This window comes from Bubalus kerabau, chromosome 1 (assembly GCF_029407905.1).
Source record: "Bubalus kerabau isolate K-KA32 ecotype Philippines breed swamp buffalo chromosome 1, PCC_UOA_SB_1v2, whole genome shotgun sequence".
NCBI classification, from domain to species: Eukaryota; Metazoa; Chordata; class Mammalia; order Artiodactyla; family Bovidae; genus Bubalus; species Bubalus kerabau.
The window spans coordinates 111,028,526-111,042,162 of record NC_073624.1 but is presented as its reverse complement, the minus strand read 5'-3'; the positions used below and the strand labels follow the sequence as shown (position 1 = coordinate 111,042,162).

The 13,637-nt window shown below is 38.5% G+C and overlaps 1 protein-coding gene and 1 long non-coding RNA gene across 4 annotated transcripts in view; one reads left to right on the top strand and one right to left on the bottom strand.

Annotated features, from left to right (window-relative positions):
* The window catches only part of PPFIA2 (PTPRF interacting protein alpha 2), a 496,123-nt gene that overhangs the window by 412,599 nt on the left and 69,887 nt on the right, over window positions 1-13,637 (bottom strand). For 2 of the 3 annotated variants that reach the window (XM_055586848.1, XM_055586854.1), the window contains exon 1: window positions 8,914-9,400. The exons of the other annotated variant lie outside the window; for it this stretch is intronic. In XM_055586848.1, coding sequence (XP_055442823.1) covers window positions 8,914-9,192 — 279 coding nt within the window. In that variant the 5' untranslated portion in view covers window positions 9,193-9,400. Of the gene's footprint in view, window positions 1-8,913; window positions 9,401-13,637 lie in introns of those variants that run through there. 3 annotated transcript variants of the gene reach the window in all.
* The window catches only part of LOC129656127 (uncharacterized), a 184,530-nt gene continuing 179,902 nt past the window's right edge, over window positions 9,010-13,637 (top strand). The window contains exons 1-2 of the long non-coding RNA XR_008716209.1: window positions 9,010-9,145; window positions 9,409-9,499. This is a non-coding gene — a long non-coding RNA (uncharacterized LOC129656127). The remainder of the gene's footprint in view (window positions 9,146-9,408; window positions 9,500-13,637) is intronic.

The window sequence follows — 13,637 nt, the reverse complement described above, 5'->3', positions numbered from 1 at the left end:
CAAGTTCTGGGAATTATGATGTGGATGTCTTGGGATCCATTATTCAGTCTACCAAAGGGGATATTATAAATGCAAGCCAGAGTAGGCTTGGCCTGAATCACAGGATGTATGAGGACACTACAGATTCAGAACAAACAACACTTTCTTGACCAGCCCAGCCAGGAGTTTGTTAGGTTGTTTTGGTACCCTAAAATAAAAACGCCAAATATAATTTTCAAAAATTGCATCCACTGAATTTCTATTATATTTATGTGTATATATATATGCCTTATATTATCATTCTATGTGTTTTCTTTCCATATAAACTCTAACTCTATTAGCAGAGATTTATCTACCTTTCTATGTTGTGTGGATTTTCAAAAATATATTGATTCAAAAAACCCCAAGGTCATGGAAGGAGGCTTGGAGTTAACAGCTGACTGTATGGTTGTAGCAAAGCTTTCTTAAGGCCTCTGCCAAAAAGTAATCTCCTTCAGGCCCCAGCAACTTATATTCTCCTATTATAAATTATTTTTCTATTCTAGGGCATTGAAAGATGACACATTATTGGAATTAGTTACTAACACTAAGTGAATCATTTCCACAGATTCTATCCAATCTCAAACATCTCAAGTACAAACTCAATGGGAAAGGGCTGATCCTTTTTCACTGTCCACAATGCATTTGCCGAATGTCTTGCATATGAAACATTACTTCAACAAGTACCTACCGATGGATAATAGCTCAAAGCAAATTTTCATCAATCATGGAAAGGAGGTGCATCATTTCAGACCAGGGGTAACACTCAGGGAGAGAATTCCATAAAGGAGAAAATTATCAAAAAGGGAAAGGGGAGAAAGGATACATCTCACTTATTTTGCAATATTGTTTAATATATCTTTGGAAATTGGGGTAGAGAGACTCTAAAACGAATCTCTATGATCCCATCTCCTAAATTCCATAGGTTTGTGTACTAGTCTCCCCTTGAATATGAATTGGATCTGTTGAAAACATAGTAAAAGTGACGAGATGTAAGTGACGAGATTCTAAGATTAGGCTGCAAAAATTGTGATCTCTCTCTGTGTCTCTGTCTTTCTCTTTCAACCCTTAGGGGGAAGCTGCCCCTTACAAGTATCATTATGGGGACATCCACATGGCAAGAAACTAATGTCTCATGTCAACAAGCAGCCAAGACATAAAGCTTGTGAGCTCATGTAAGTGAACTCAGAAGCCACTGCTTCCCTGTGTGAGACTGAGATGGCTGCAGCCCTGGAGGATGCTTTGATTGCAGACTTATGAGAGACCTTAAGTCTGGGGAACCTGCTAAACCACCCCAAATCCCTACCAACAGGGACCATAAGATAACAAATATTGTTGTTTTAAGTCAGCTGGTTTTGAGTTTTATAAAACTGCATAATTGTTTATGCAGGGATGGATAGCAGCTAAATAGGAATGGATAACTAATACAGCAACTAAACTCAATATACATTTCTAATACTTTCTGCCACATAAGGGCTCAATATAACATAGAAATATTTCACAGAATTAAAATTTTTATAACAATGAGTAAATAAAGGAAATAACATTTTTCTTGTTCTGGTTTTTATGCATTTATATAACTCTATCTAAAAACAGTCTTTCTAAAAACATTCTAAAAGGAATGTTGGGGTATAAACACTAAGTGATCAACCAACTGCTTATGCTGTTATTAACAACTCTCAGTATGAATCATAAAAGTATGCAAAACTCACAACACATCTTCTTCCATACACATTTCTGTTATCTTAGCCATTTCTGAATATTTAAGAATTCTTAAATTTCTAAGAAAAACAATTTTTGCTGTGATTACTACTAGGTTGAATTTTGATACCTCAAAGCCACTTGTAACTATCAGCTACGACATGGAATTCTATTAAAAAAAAAAAGCAACTTCTTTTCAATTATGTATGAATGACTCAGTCAAACTGACACAAAAGAATATTTAAATAGCATCGTGATTTTTAGATGCTGAATACTCCATCATGGCTGATGACTCATATGTTATTTTTAACCAGAGATATTTTATAACATAGATTAAAAATATTCCTCATTCAGTATCTGATCACGAATTAAAAATATGAACATACGCATCCAATTTATTCCTATCTAGTGCTTGAGTTGGAGAAGGCAATGGCACCCCACTCCAATACTCTTGCCTGGAAAATCCCATGGACGGAGGAGCCTGGTGGGCTGCAGTCCATGGGGTTGCTAAGAGTCAAACACGACTGAATGACTTCACTTTCACTTTTCACTTTCATGCATTGGAGAAGGAAATGGCAACCCACTCCGGTGTTCTTGCCTGGAGAATCCCAGGGACGGGGGAGCCTGGTGGGCTGCCGTCTATGGGGTCGCACAGAGTTGGACACGACTGAAGTGACTCAGCAGCAGCAGCAGTGCTTGAGTAAAACATAAGGTAATTAAAAAGCATCCATTCAAGAAGGCACAAGGAAGTATATGACAATCTTAAAACTCCATGTATAGAATTCCCCCCTCCTCCATAGGAGCTTTTACAAATGGTCTAGCCTCACTCTGAACATACACATGCTAGTCAAAAAAAAAAATGTTTCCCTTAGAAAAATATATTCTCCTCCAATGACCACCTCTACACTTCGACTGATTTCTGCTTCTTTTAAATGGTTTTGCATTTTATATTCCTCAACTCTAATTTCCTTAGGCAGCTCCCTGACCTCATTCCTAATTCCTAGTGTTGTAACAGAATCGTCTGAACAAACAAGAACCCCCCAAAATGACAAAATTTATCCAGAATTTTGCAAGCGGAAATTCAACAAAGGTGATAATTTAATTTCAATATATTATGGTTTTGTCATGTAGTTCATGTTAGTGTTTTATTAATACATGGGTCTGTACAGCTTTAGAGCCAGGATGAGTGAGTGAGTGAGTGAAGTTGCTCAGTCGTGTCTGACTCTTTGCGACCCCATGGACTGTAGCCTACCAGGCTCCTCCGTCCGTGGGATTCTTCAGGAAAGAATATTGAAGTGGGTTGCCATTTCCTTCGCCAGGGGATCTTCCCAACCCAGGGATCAAACCTGGGTCTCCCTCATTGGAGGCAGATGCTTTAACCTCTGAGCCACTAGGGAAGCCAGGATAGCTAGGTTCAAATCTTGACTTTGACACTGATTAGATATATAATCTTGGCTAGCTACTTTACTGGAGAAGGCAATGGCACCCCACTCCAGTACTCTTGCCTGGAAAATCCCATGGATGGAGGAGCCTGGTAGGCTGCAGTCCATTAGGTCGCTAAGAGTCGGACACGACTGAGCAACTTCACTTTGACTTTTCACTTTCATGCATTGGAGAAGGAAATGGCAATCCACTCCAGTGTTCTTGCCTGGAGAATCCCAGGGACGGGGGAGCCTGTTGGGCTGCCATCTATGGGGTCACACAGAGTTGGACACAACTGAAGCGACTTAGCAGCTACTTTACATTTCTGTGCTTTAGTGTCTCATATATGAAATTTATCTAATAAGAGTAACTGTCTCACATGATTGATAAGGGGAGTAAATGATTGCACATAGCAAGTACAAATAAGGTTTAGCTGGTAGTAGCATAAGTAGCCATTGTAGAAACAACAGTGGTCATTGATGTGCTTTTTTTTTGAATCACATATTAATGCTGTGCTGTGCTTAGTTGCTCAGTTGTGTAGGACTCTTTGCGAACCCATGGACTGTAGCCTGCGAGGCTCCTCTGTCCATAGGGATTCTCCAGGCAGGAATACTGGAGGGGGTTTCCACGCCCTCCTCCAGAGGATCTTCCCAATCCAGGGATCAAATCCAGGTCTCCCCCATTGCAGGCAGATTCTTTATCATCTGAGCCCCCAGGGAAGCCCATGAATACTGGAGTGGGTAGCCTATCCCTTCTCCAGGAGATCTTCCCAAAACAGGAAGGGTTCTTTACCAGCTGAGTTACCAGGGAAGCCCCCACATACCAGTAGGAGAGAAAAAGCTGGTTTTTCCATTCTTCTACCAGGCATATAGCCTATAGGGTCCCCATTCTCATAACCCAGTCATAAAGAATGTGGTATCATAATTTCATCAGGATACATTGTGACTGAGTCAAGTTTAAGGAAAAAGACACAAAATGCATGTTTTTACATTTAAACCTTTTATATTTGACTTAAAAAACTATGAAGAAACCAGGTTTATCTAAAGAAGCACAGACACAAACCAAGGTGAGCAGATCTCATGATATTTTTGCAGATTTAATTGGGACTTATAATTAAGTATGGTCTCTTAAAGTCTTCTTGATATGTAATGGCTTCAGCAAAACTTTTTATCTATAATACATGTTACTGTATTTTCATTTCTTTGGAATTCATTATTGATCAAGAAATTTTTAAAGCCATATCATGAATTCTTCTCTCAGGAAAGGAATTAAAGATTTTTTTGGACAGTTTTTTGAAAATACGCAATAAAAAAGTTAACCTATTAAAATGGGATCCAATTAGTCCTGACCTATTTGATCCCCTGCTGTTTTTCTCCACTAGATGAAAAGACAGTCTTTCATCCTTAAACCTCATACACTTAAAAGTTCTGACTTTTGATCTTCATTTTTTCGCTTAAGAAATCAAAGACTTTTTTGCATGTGAAAGTAAATGATTTTAATCTCAAATCTCGGTTTATTATGAATGTAGAATCATTTTTATTATTGAAATAAATCATAGATAGACATTACCTAATGGGAGAAGTGTCAGGCTTCCATATGAAATGTAGATTTTCCTGATTTCTAAATTTTATTTAATAAACATGTTTCTAATTGTGTAATGAATTAAACATAAAAAGGAAGATATCTTTCCTCCTCCTTCTCAATTGGGAGGTCTTACTGGAAAGTATATATTCCAAATGAGAGAATTTATCAGTAAACAATTTTTAAGACCTTAAGGCTATGTTTGTTCACTAAATGCTGTAGTATATAATAAACTATTTAAAACCAACTTACAAAATATTATTATTTACTGTAGTTACAAATTTATTCCCTTACAACAACTCTCAGCTCAGACTTAGGGAGATATATCCAATTAGTTTGGGGAAGAAAAGGAAAAGAAAAACAGAGGAATTAAATGTTATATTTCTAATTATGAAGAGTTTTATAGGCCACTTCAGCTGAAAAATCTATACATAATTATATCACACTATTGGATTTAGATTTACATTATTCAGAAGAGGGCACTTTACACTTTCTAGCAATAACATTGACCTAGAAACTGCAAGAGAACATGGGTTTTCTTTAGTAAAATTAAAATTGATCAATAAAAACTTCTAAAATGTTACAAATGCTCTCAAGTTGTCTCTCCCCTTCATTATTCAGCATGTTTCCTCAAGGCAAAGACTTTGTTTTGTTCACTGCTCAATTTCCAGAATCTGGATCAATGTGTACATAAGACAGGCCCTCAATGAATATGACTGAGTGACTGGATGAATATACCATTCCAATTCAGGTCAGGCTAGAATGATCAATCAAGGAAATAACTGACATTAATTTTTTAAACAAATCTATATATAGTGTTTAAAAGTCTTCAATACAAGCAACTATAACCAATGTGATAAGAATAGCTCTATTCAGATAAGTTTACTGAGGGATATTCTAAAATAAGTCACATAATATATATATAAATTTCATCATGTATATTACTATTCCAGAAGAGAAACATGAAGATGACAAAAATACTGATGTCATGTCTTATTCAGAGACTTTCTTATTTAGTAGAGCAAGAGTTGAAATATTTGTTTCTAAGAAAAGAGATTTGTTTATGTAGGACTGCTGTGGGTACAGAGTCAGAAGAAGGAGCATGAAGGTATAGGCCCCTGAGGATAAAACATACTTTTTATCTAATTTGAGGCAAATCCTTTAATTTGTGTAACTTTTGACCATTTCCTGCACCTACGGAGGAGTGGTGCTCAGAAAGTGTGGCTTAGAGTTGCTATTAATTTAACCTACCTTATCCTTTTCATATATATGCACACTTACACACAAACACCGTTATGGAAACAGATTGATTCCTTTTCTTCTTTAAAGCAGTGGTTTTGAGTAACCTGAATGCAAGTTATCTGTTGCATGTTCCATGATAATTACCATGTACTGTAATAAAATACATTGGAGCACAGGAGATTTTATAACAAATATTGTCAGAGCTAAGATATTTGCTGCTGCTGCTGCGTCACTTCAGTCATGTCCGACTCTGTGCGACCCCATAGACAGCAGCCCACCAGGCTCCCCCGTCCCTGGGATTCTCCAGGCAAGAACACTGGAGTGGGTTGCCATTTCCTCCTCCAATGCATGAAAGTGAAAAGTGAAAGTGAAGTCGCTCAGTCGTGTCCGACTCTAGCGACCCCATGGACTGCCCCACCAGGCTCTTCCGTCCATGGGATTTTCCCAGGCAAGAGTACTGGAGTGGGTTGCCATTGCCTTCTCCGAAGATATTTGCTAGCTTTCGAAGTCGCTCAGTCGTGTCTGACTCTTTGGGACCCCATGGACTGAAGCCTACCAGGTTCCACCGTCCATGGGATTTTCCAGGCAAGAATACTGGAGTGGGTTGCCATTTCCTTCTCCAAACTATGGAAAGCAGAGTTATTTTTTTCTAACTCAGAAAAGCCTTTAGATCAGATCTTCTACCATCAAAGGATATGCAAAATCAAAACCTCAGAAATAAAACATTACAGGATTCAAGGAATTATAAAGTTACTAAAGGTGGTACATAGTGTATAAACCTTTTTTTAATGGGAAGATTTATCCTCAAAGATAAAACCAGATCAACTGACTACTGATTTGAATTTGATTTGTTTCAATAGCAGTTTAAAAATGTGATAGGGTTGAACAGACCCTACTCTGCTATATATTGCAAGCTTTTTAAAGAATAAATTTAATAATATTGTGTTGGCCAAAAAATTTGTTTGGGTTTTGCTGTACGATGTTATGGAAAAACACAAATGAATCTTTTGGTCAACTCAATACATAAAATTATTGAAAATTTTTTATGATTTTTTTTAAATTTTATTTTATTTTTAAACTTTACATAATTGTATTAGTTTATAATTGGGTAAATTTGACTTTTTGCAGAGATATTTTCTTCTTGATTTAATTTTTTTTCAATGTTTATTATGAATATTTGATGTAAAAAATTGTGTAGTGGTAAAATTACTTTATTCATATTAACAATATAAGCTTTTGTTGAGAATATAGAGATTAAAAATTATGAAACATACTCTAAAACAAAAGTGAGTTTCTCCCTTGATTATTAAGAGTTAGGCATAACTCTTACAGATTATAAGAGGTTAATTAAGTACAGTCATAATGAAAGGAAAGCAAATGATTGGATTCTGGATAGTTCTATAAATACAAAAGTTTGCTTTCAGTGGATTTTATCACCATGATGATTCTCCATCTTATAATATTGGAATAATATTAATTATTGTCTCTGAACATATGAATCGTCCCCAGGTATCTCCCTATCTCTCTTTCTGGTTTATCCTCCATATGTAGTATAAATTTTTATCTCTCCATATCTTTACTAATCATTCAATCCCAAACCTGTTTCTGCCTCCACAATTGTACAGAATCTTATCTTTTCAAAGGCACAATGATCTCAATATGCTGCTAAATAAAATTCTTACTGGATGGCAGTATTATAACATGGGTGAATCTTCGCTCCTTAAAATTTTAATCCATGAAACTTTTCTTCCATAAAATATTGGACTTCTACTCTTAACCCCAACCCCATAATTACTTCTTCACCTGAGTGCCCCTGAAACTGGTATCCCACAGAATTCTATCCTTGACCGATCTTTCTTGCACTGTGATTCCCTGGGATGATCTCATTCATTCATAGTCATAACCACTAGTAGTAATATATACTGATGGTTTCTAAATTGTTACCTGTCCTGGTGCCTAATGTCATCAAGAAATCTCAAATACACTGTATCCAAACTGAAGTCTTCATCCTTTCAACTGTCCTTCATACCTCAATTAATATCACCATTCATTACCTACAGCAAACTTTGAAGAACCCCTGGATTTAAGCAGCTCTATCGTATTTAATTACTCAGTCCTGTTACTTTTATCTTGTAAGTCAGTGTCAAATTTCAGTGCACAGAGAGTAAGCTGATAAAAAGACATACCCCACACTCTCACCCAAAAGTTTGTGATCCAGAGGTTCTGGGGATGAAAATCTACATTTCTAGTACAGGAAGTTTGTTTTTAGGATGGGCAAGATCTGAACACGCTTACAGGCTGAAGATTGGCTGTGGATAAGGAGACACCAAAGAAGAACAGAAGGAACTAATAATGTTGTTAGGCACGTAGGCACCCCTCTGTTGTGAAATCAGTCCTGTAACATTTGGTAATGTACAACACTTGGAAAGGAGTGGAGCCGTGGGGGATGTATTAAGGTACCTTGTCTTTTCTAAGCCGTATAAGCCAGTAAGATACCTTTTTCTGCTTCTTTTTCAAGTTTTATTCTTCTATTTTGTACTGCATTAGAAAAGACTATTCTTTATTTAAAACAAGAAGCCCAAAATGGAGTGGTTCATGCTAAGCACATCACCAAACAGCGCTGGCTGTCCCAGAAACAGCATCAGAAACACCAGTCAGCAATCAGTTGCCAGATCAGAGCTAGTTAAGTAATCTGCCTGACGACCCAAAGTAACTGCTATAACCAACGCGCTTTTTGGTCCATTTTCCTTGTTCCTGCTCCCTTCTGCATTTTCAACTTGGAGCCCCTTTCTATTTGTTAGGGTGGATGCTGCCCGACTGAATTGACTTTTGCTCCTATAAACTTTTAAATTTTTTAACACGCCTCAGTTTATCTTTTGAAAGCTCTTAGTGTGAGAACCGAAGCAGACGCCCAGAGCCCCAGGAGCCACTAGCAAGCAGCCGCGGTACCTGCAGAGTGCTGAGCGCGCATCCTTCCCGCCCCCTCGCCTCCGGAGGTGCTGGGTCCTGCGCTCTCAATGTCTCCCGGGCTTCAGACTCCGCACGGAAATCTTCGGAAGTCGGACTGGGTCCAACATAGAAACAGGACCAAACTAGGGGTCTGACTGCGGTCCGACCCAGAAACGGACCGGGTTTGGGGCTGGACTTCGGACAAGTTAGAGAGAGACCCGACTGGTTCCAGGTCAGTGTGGGTCCGCCTGAAGCTGGACTGGGCCCGGCGTGAAGCATCAGCTGAATCCTATTGTTTTGAGGCCGAAAAAGCAGGTTAACCTTATCCAGGATAATCCTGAGTTACAGCGGCCAACGCGAGAACTTTTAACCTGGATAAACTTTTCCATTTACGACCTGCTTTAGTGGGAAAAAAAAAGGGGAGGGGGGCGGGGAGGAGGGCTAACACTCAATAACAAGAGTAGACTCAAAACTGTTTTTCCGCCTCCTCATGAGCTCCTGGCGACCAGGAGAAGGCCAGCTGGGATATCCCACTCGCTCCAGAGTCTGCGGAATCCTGGGGGAAACTGGCAGAAGACAGCCAAGGGTAAGAATGCTTATCAAAGTCAGCTTTGCTAGATTTCTATCAGCGGTGCTTGGTGGAGAGAGGAAAGTAAAATTTCAGATGGTCCTTTCCTTCCCAAATTCATAGTGGCAGGCAGAAAGCCCTAGTAAGATCTTTGAACTGACTTGTGAATTTGCTTTTGGAGGTCGATTGGTTGTTGATTCTTTTCCAGGAAGACTATTGCCTTCTTGATTGTCTTGTTGGCTTCCTAACAGTCAGGCTGGCACGGGGGGTGGGGAGGTCCCCAAAACATGGCTGGACAGAAATGTGGGTTGCACTCTCCAGCTAATGTTCCTACTGACTGTTGGGAATTGTCTGAATCCTTTCTTGTTGTCTTTAGGAGTGGCACTGGATTTGGGAGGGTAGTATTTTTTGATTCTCTATGGGGACACCTCTTGGATCCACAGAGTTGTTCCCTACTGTGAGCGATGTCCCTGAGTAAGGGCCGAAATGACAAAAAAAAAAAAAAAAAAGAAAAGAAAAGGAGAATGTTCTGTCTTTGCCATCTAGTTATTTCTGGGCTTGCTTGTTTATAACATTATCTGGCTCTCTGAGGCTACACTCCGCAGACCAAAACAGCCTTTGAAAAGCAAAGATAAACCTATGTAACTGTAAGAGTGATAACAAAGATCATTGTACTTGATGTGTGAATGAAAATGTTTTGAAACATTACAGTTGTTCATCAAAGGCAAAGTTTTACTATGTCTATAGCTTTCAAATTAAAAAAAAAAGGTTATAATTCCTGTTCTTAGGCCTTTTAAAGCTGTTTTCTTCTGCCAAGTATAAAACTTGTCATAGCTTATGAAAAAAACGATGAGCTTATTCTTATAAGGAATAAAGATTCTTATTCTTTATAGGAATAAAACATGGAACCTGAAAATTTCTGTCTAAAGTTTTGTTTTGTTTTATTCACATTCCAAAGCATATGGTTCTAGAACATGTGTTTCAAAACAGTTTTATATCACTATATAAAAGATTACTAGTTCCACTTCTGGCATTATGCATTATGTTTGAATTTACATTTCAAATGTATACAGTGTTGAGAATGATATAAAAAGTAAAGTGATGGCTAAAAATTAGTACAGAAATATTTCACAGGACAATTACCAGTAAAGGCAGCAGGGAAGAAGAAAACAAACAAACATAAAGTCCAAATAGTTGACTATTAAATATGAGTAAAAGGAAACATTTTGAACGGAAATAAGCTTCACTGAGAATGCTCAAAATATGGACTTTCTATATTTTGCTTTCATTAAAAATCAACAAAATGTCACCTACAGATGGCTCCCAAATTGAGATTAAAAGGTTTAGAAAATAGAAATGGACTATGGAGAAATGGCTATACTCAGTAAGAATTTTGAACAAGTAAAAGTATCCAAGATTTTGAGACTGACAACTTAAACTGCAGAGGAATATTGAGTCCTCCTACACTTCGTGGCTAGGTTGTGGATTACTCAGCCACTGTGAATCCCATTTCCCTTGTCTGTGAGATGGAGAGCAGCATGAGCCCTCTGCACAGCATTGTTGGGAAGATGAAATGAAAATGCCACAAGTAAAGTGGTTGGGACGTGCCTGACACTCAGGCACCATTCAGAGGATAACTCGTATTAAGAGCAGCTGCTGCTATTACTACTGCTTATAAGTTTTAGACAGAGACATGGTTCTCTCCATTTGGCACTTGGATAAAACTGATCCTTTCAGAGAGCACCATCTCTGAGGAGCCACATGATTCTGAACTTTGCTTGGACCTGCATCCATACCATGTAATGGCTCCTCATGTAGTAGAATTTAAGGGTTAAAGCTTAGGCTTTGTGTCAGATTACCTGAATGAACTCCTGGCTCCAAGACTTGCAAATGCATGATCTTAATTCATGTAACCTCTTTATCTATACAATGAGGATGAAAATAATAGCTGACCGAGTTATTGTGAAATTTAAATAACATTTCACATAAAGCACTTATACCAGCATATGAAATATAGTGCTCAATAGATAAATATCAATCACTGCCTAATCTACCATTTTCTCCTTCAAGTGTGTTGTAAAAATATTAATGAGGTTATCCATTAAAACTATTAAATAGAGGCTCATTACTTATGCATCATTACATCACAAAACTGTTCTGGTAAAGTTTGAACTGAACTTTTTCTGATTTCAATTAACCTCATAAGAGTAAGCTGTATATATTCTGGGAAGGTAAAAAGAATGAAAAAGAAAGTGGCTGAAAGCTGAGACCTATAAGAGTTGGATAAGTAAGGAATGAGAAAGAAACAGCAGACTGGTAACTAAAGATAGTGAGAGAAAACATGTGAAGTCAGCAGGAATTTCCTATCAGTTGCTCCTAGCAGCTGCCTGCTGGATAGGAACGAGAAAAATAGTGCAGGTGGCAAACACCCAACTGCAGCTTCTCTTTCTGAGTCCCACTCCCACCACAAGGGCACTGCAGCTACTCTTATCCAGGGATACACTGGAGCCCAGATTTTGCAAGCTGATGTTGCTCTGCATACACCCCACTTCCATATGGAAATGTGCAAGAGCATGTCCCTGCTAAATGTATCTTTTCTCTGTCCATGTTCTTTCCCAGTTACTATGTTGCTCTCTTGCCTTGACAGCCACAATTACAACCTTGTCTCCACTAGCTCCCTCCTCTGTAAGTATCAGGCAGTTCAGGCCAGTCTGGCTTCAAATACCTTCACTCCAGGGAAGCCAGTCTTATTGACATCACCAAATTATTTAAGTCCATTTTGCTACATTTCAGCAGCATTTCCTGGAGTTGTTCACATCGTTTTTCAAAACACTGGGATTTATACATCACAATAAGCCTTTTGATGTTTTATCCAAAGTGCATTACAAAACCACAGAAAGATTTTTGGGATGAGAAGACTCCAATGACACTATTCTGTCTGGGCTTTATGCCTCCTTCTACAGTGCAGCCTCCTCAAACAAAACTCTAAATGCCAGTTGTTATCAACTAAATGTTTTCATCTCCCCAAAATTTACATGCTGAAGCCTAATCCCCAGAGTGATGGTATTAGGAGAGAGAGCTTTGGGGGTGTGATTAGCTTAAGATGAGGTCAGGAGAGTGAAGGTCTCATGATGGATTAGTGCCCTTATAAATAGAGGAGGAACACCAAAGCTCTCAGTCTCTCCTCCATTTGAGAACATAAAGAAAAGGATGTCTGCAAGCCAAAGAGAAGGCACTCACCAAGAACCAAATCTGCTGGCAGCTTGATCTTGGACTTGCCAACTTCCAGAACTAAATGATGTTAAGTCACCCAGTCTATAGTATTTATTATGGCAGCCTGAGCTCATATACAGATGTTCCCCAGGGTTCAGTCTGGAGACCCCCTCCTTCCTTCTCTAAACTTTTTCTCCAGAGGTTTTCATCCAGTTCTATGAGTTTTAAAGACTATCTACTTGTGTCAATGAATTCCAGATTTGTACTTTTGTCCTCCTAAATTTCCTCGAGCCCCAGATATTTATAATAATGTGTTTATCCTGCATTTTATTGAGTATCAAACAGATAACTCAAACTTAAATTTCAAGTTTGTTTGTCTTACAGCCTCCTAATTGTGTTTCTCTCTTAGTCTTGCCTATTAAAAAAAAAAAAAGTTTTAACACACCAAAACGTTGCAAAGCAGAAGCATGTTAGTCATTCTTGATTCTTCACCTGCCTTTAATCCTCCCGTACTATCCCTTAAGTCTTCTCCAAATCAATCCAAAATATGTTGTCTTCTCCTCTCTTTTCACCACTGCTGTGACTCTGCCCAAGTCACCGTCTTCTATCCTAGGAACTCCCAGAGTGTGCCCCTTATTCTTATTCTGTTTGCTCTCCTGCCCTCCTCCACTTGCTTCTGCAGATTCTTCTGTTAAATATTAATGACACCCTCATTACAAAATCTTTTAAGTAAAAACCTATTGTTGCCTACAGATCTCAGCTGAATCCTGTGCATTGCCCAACCTTCTACCTTCATTTCAAGCCACAGAGTCTTAGCTGCAGTGGCCATCTCTGAAATCCCAGCAGGCACCATGCTCTGTCTTACTCATGCTGTTGGCTCTCCTGGGAATGCTCTCTCTCCTGATCTTCATATACCAATTCTGTGTTAGTCCTTCAGATCCAG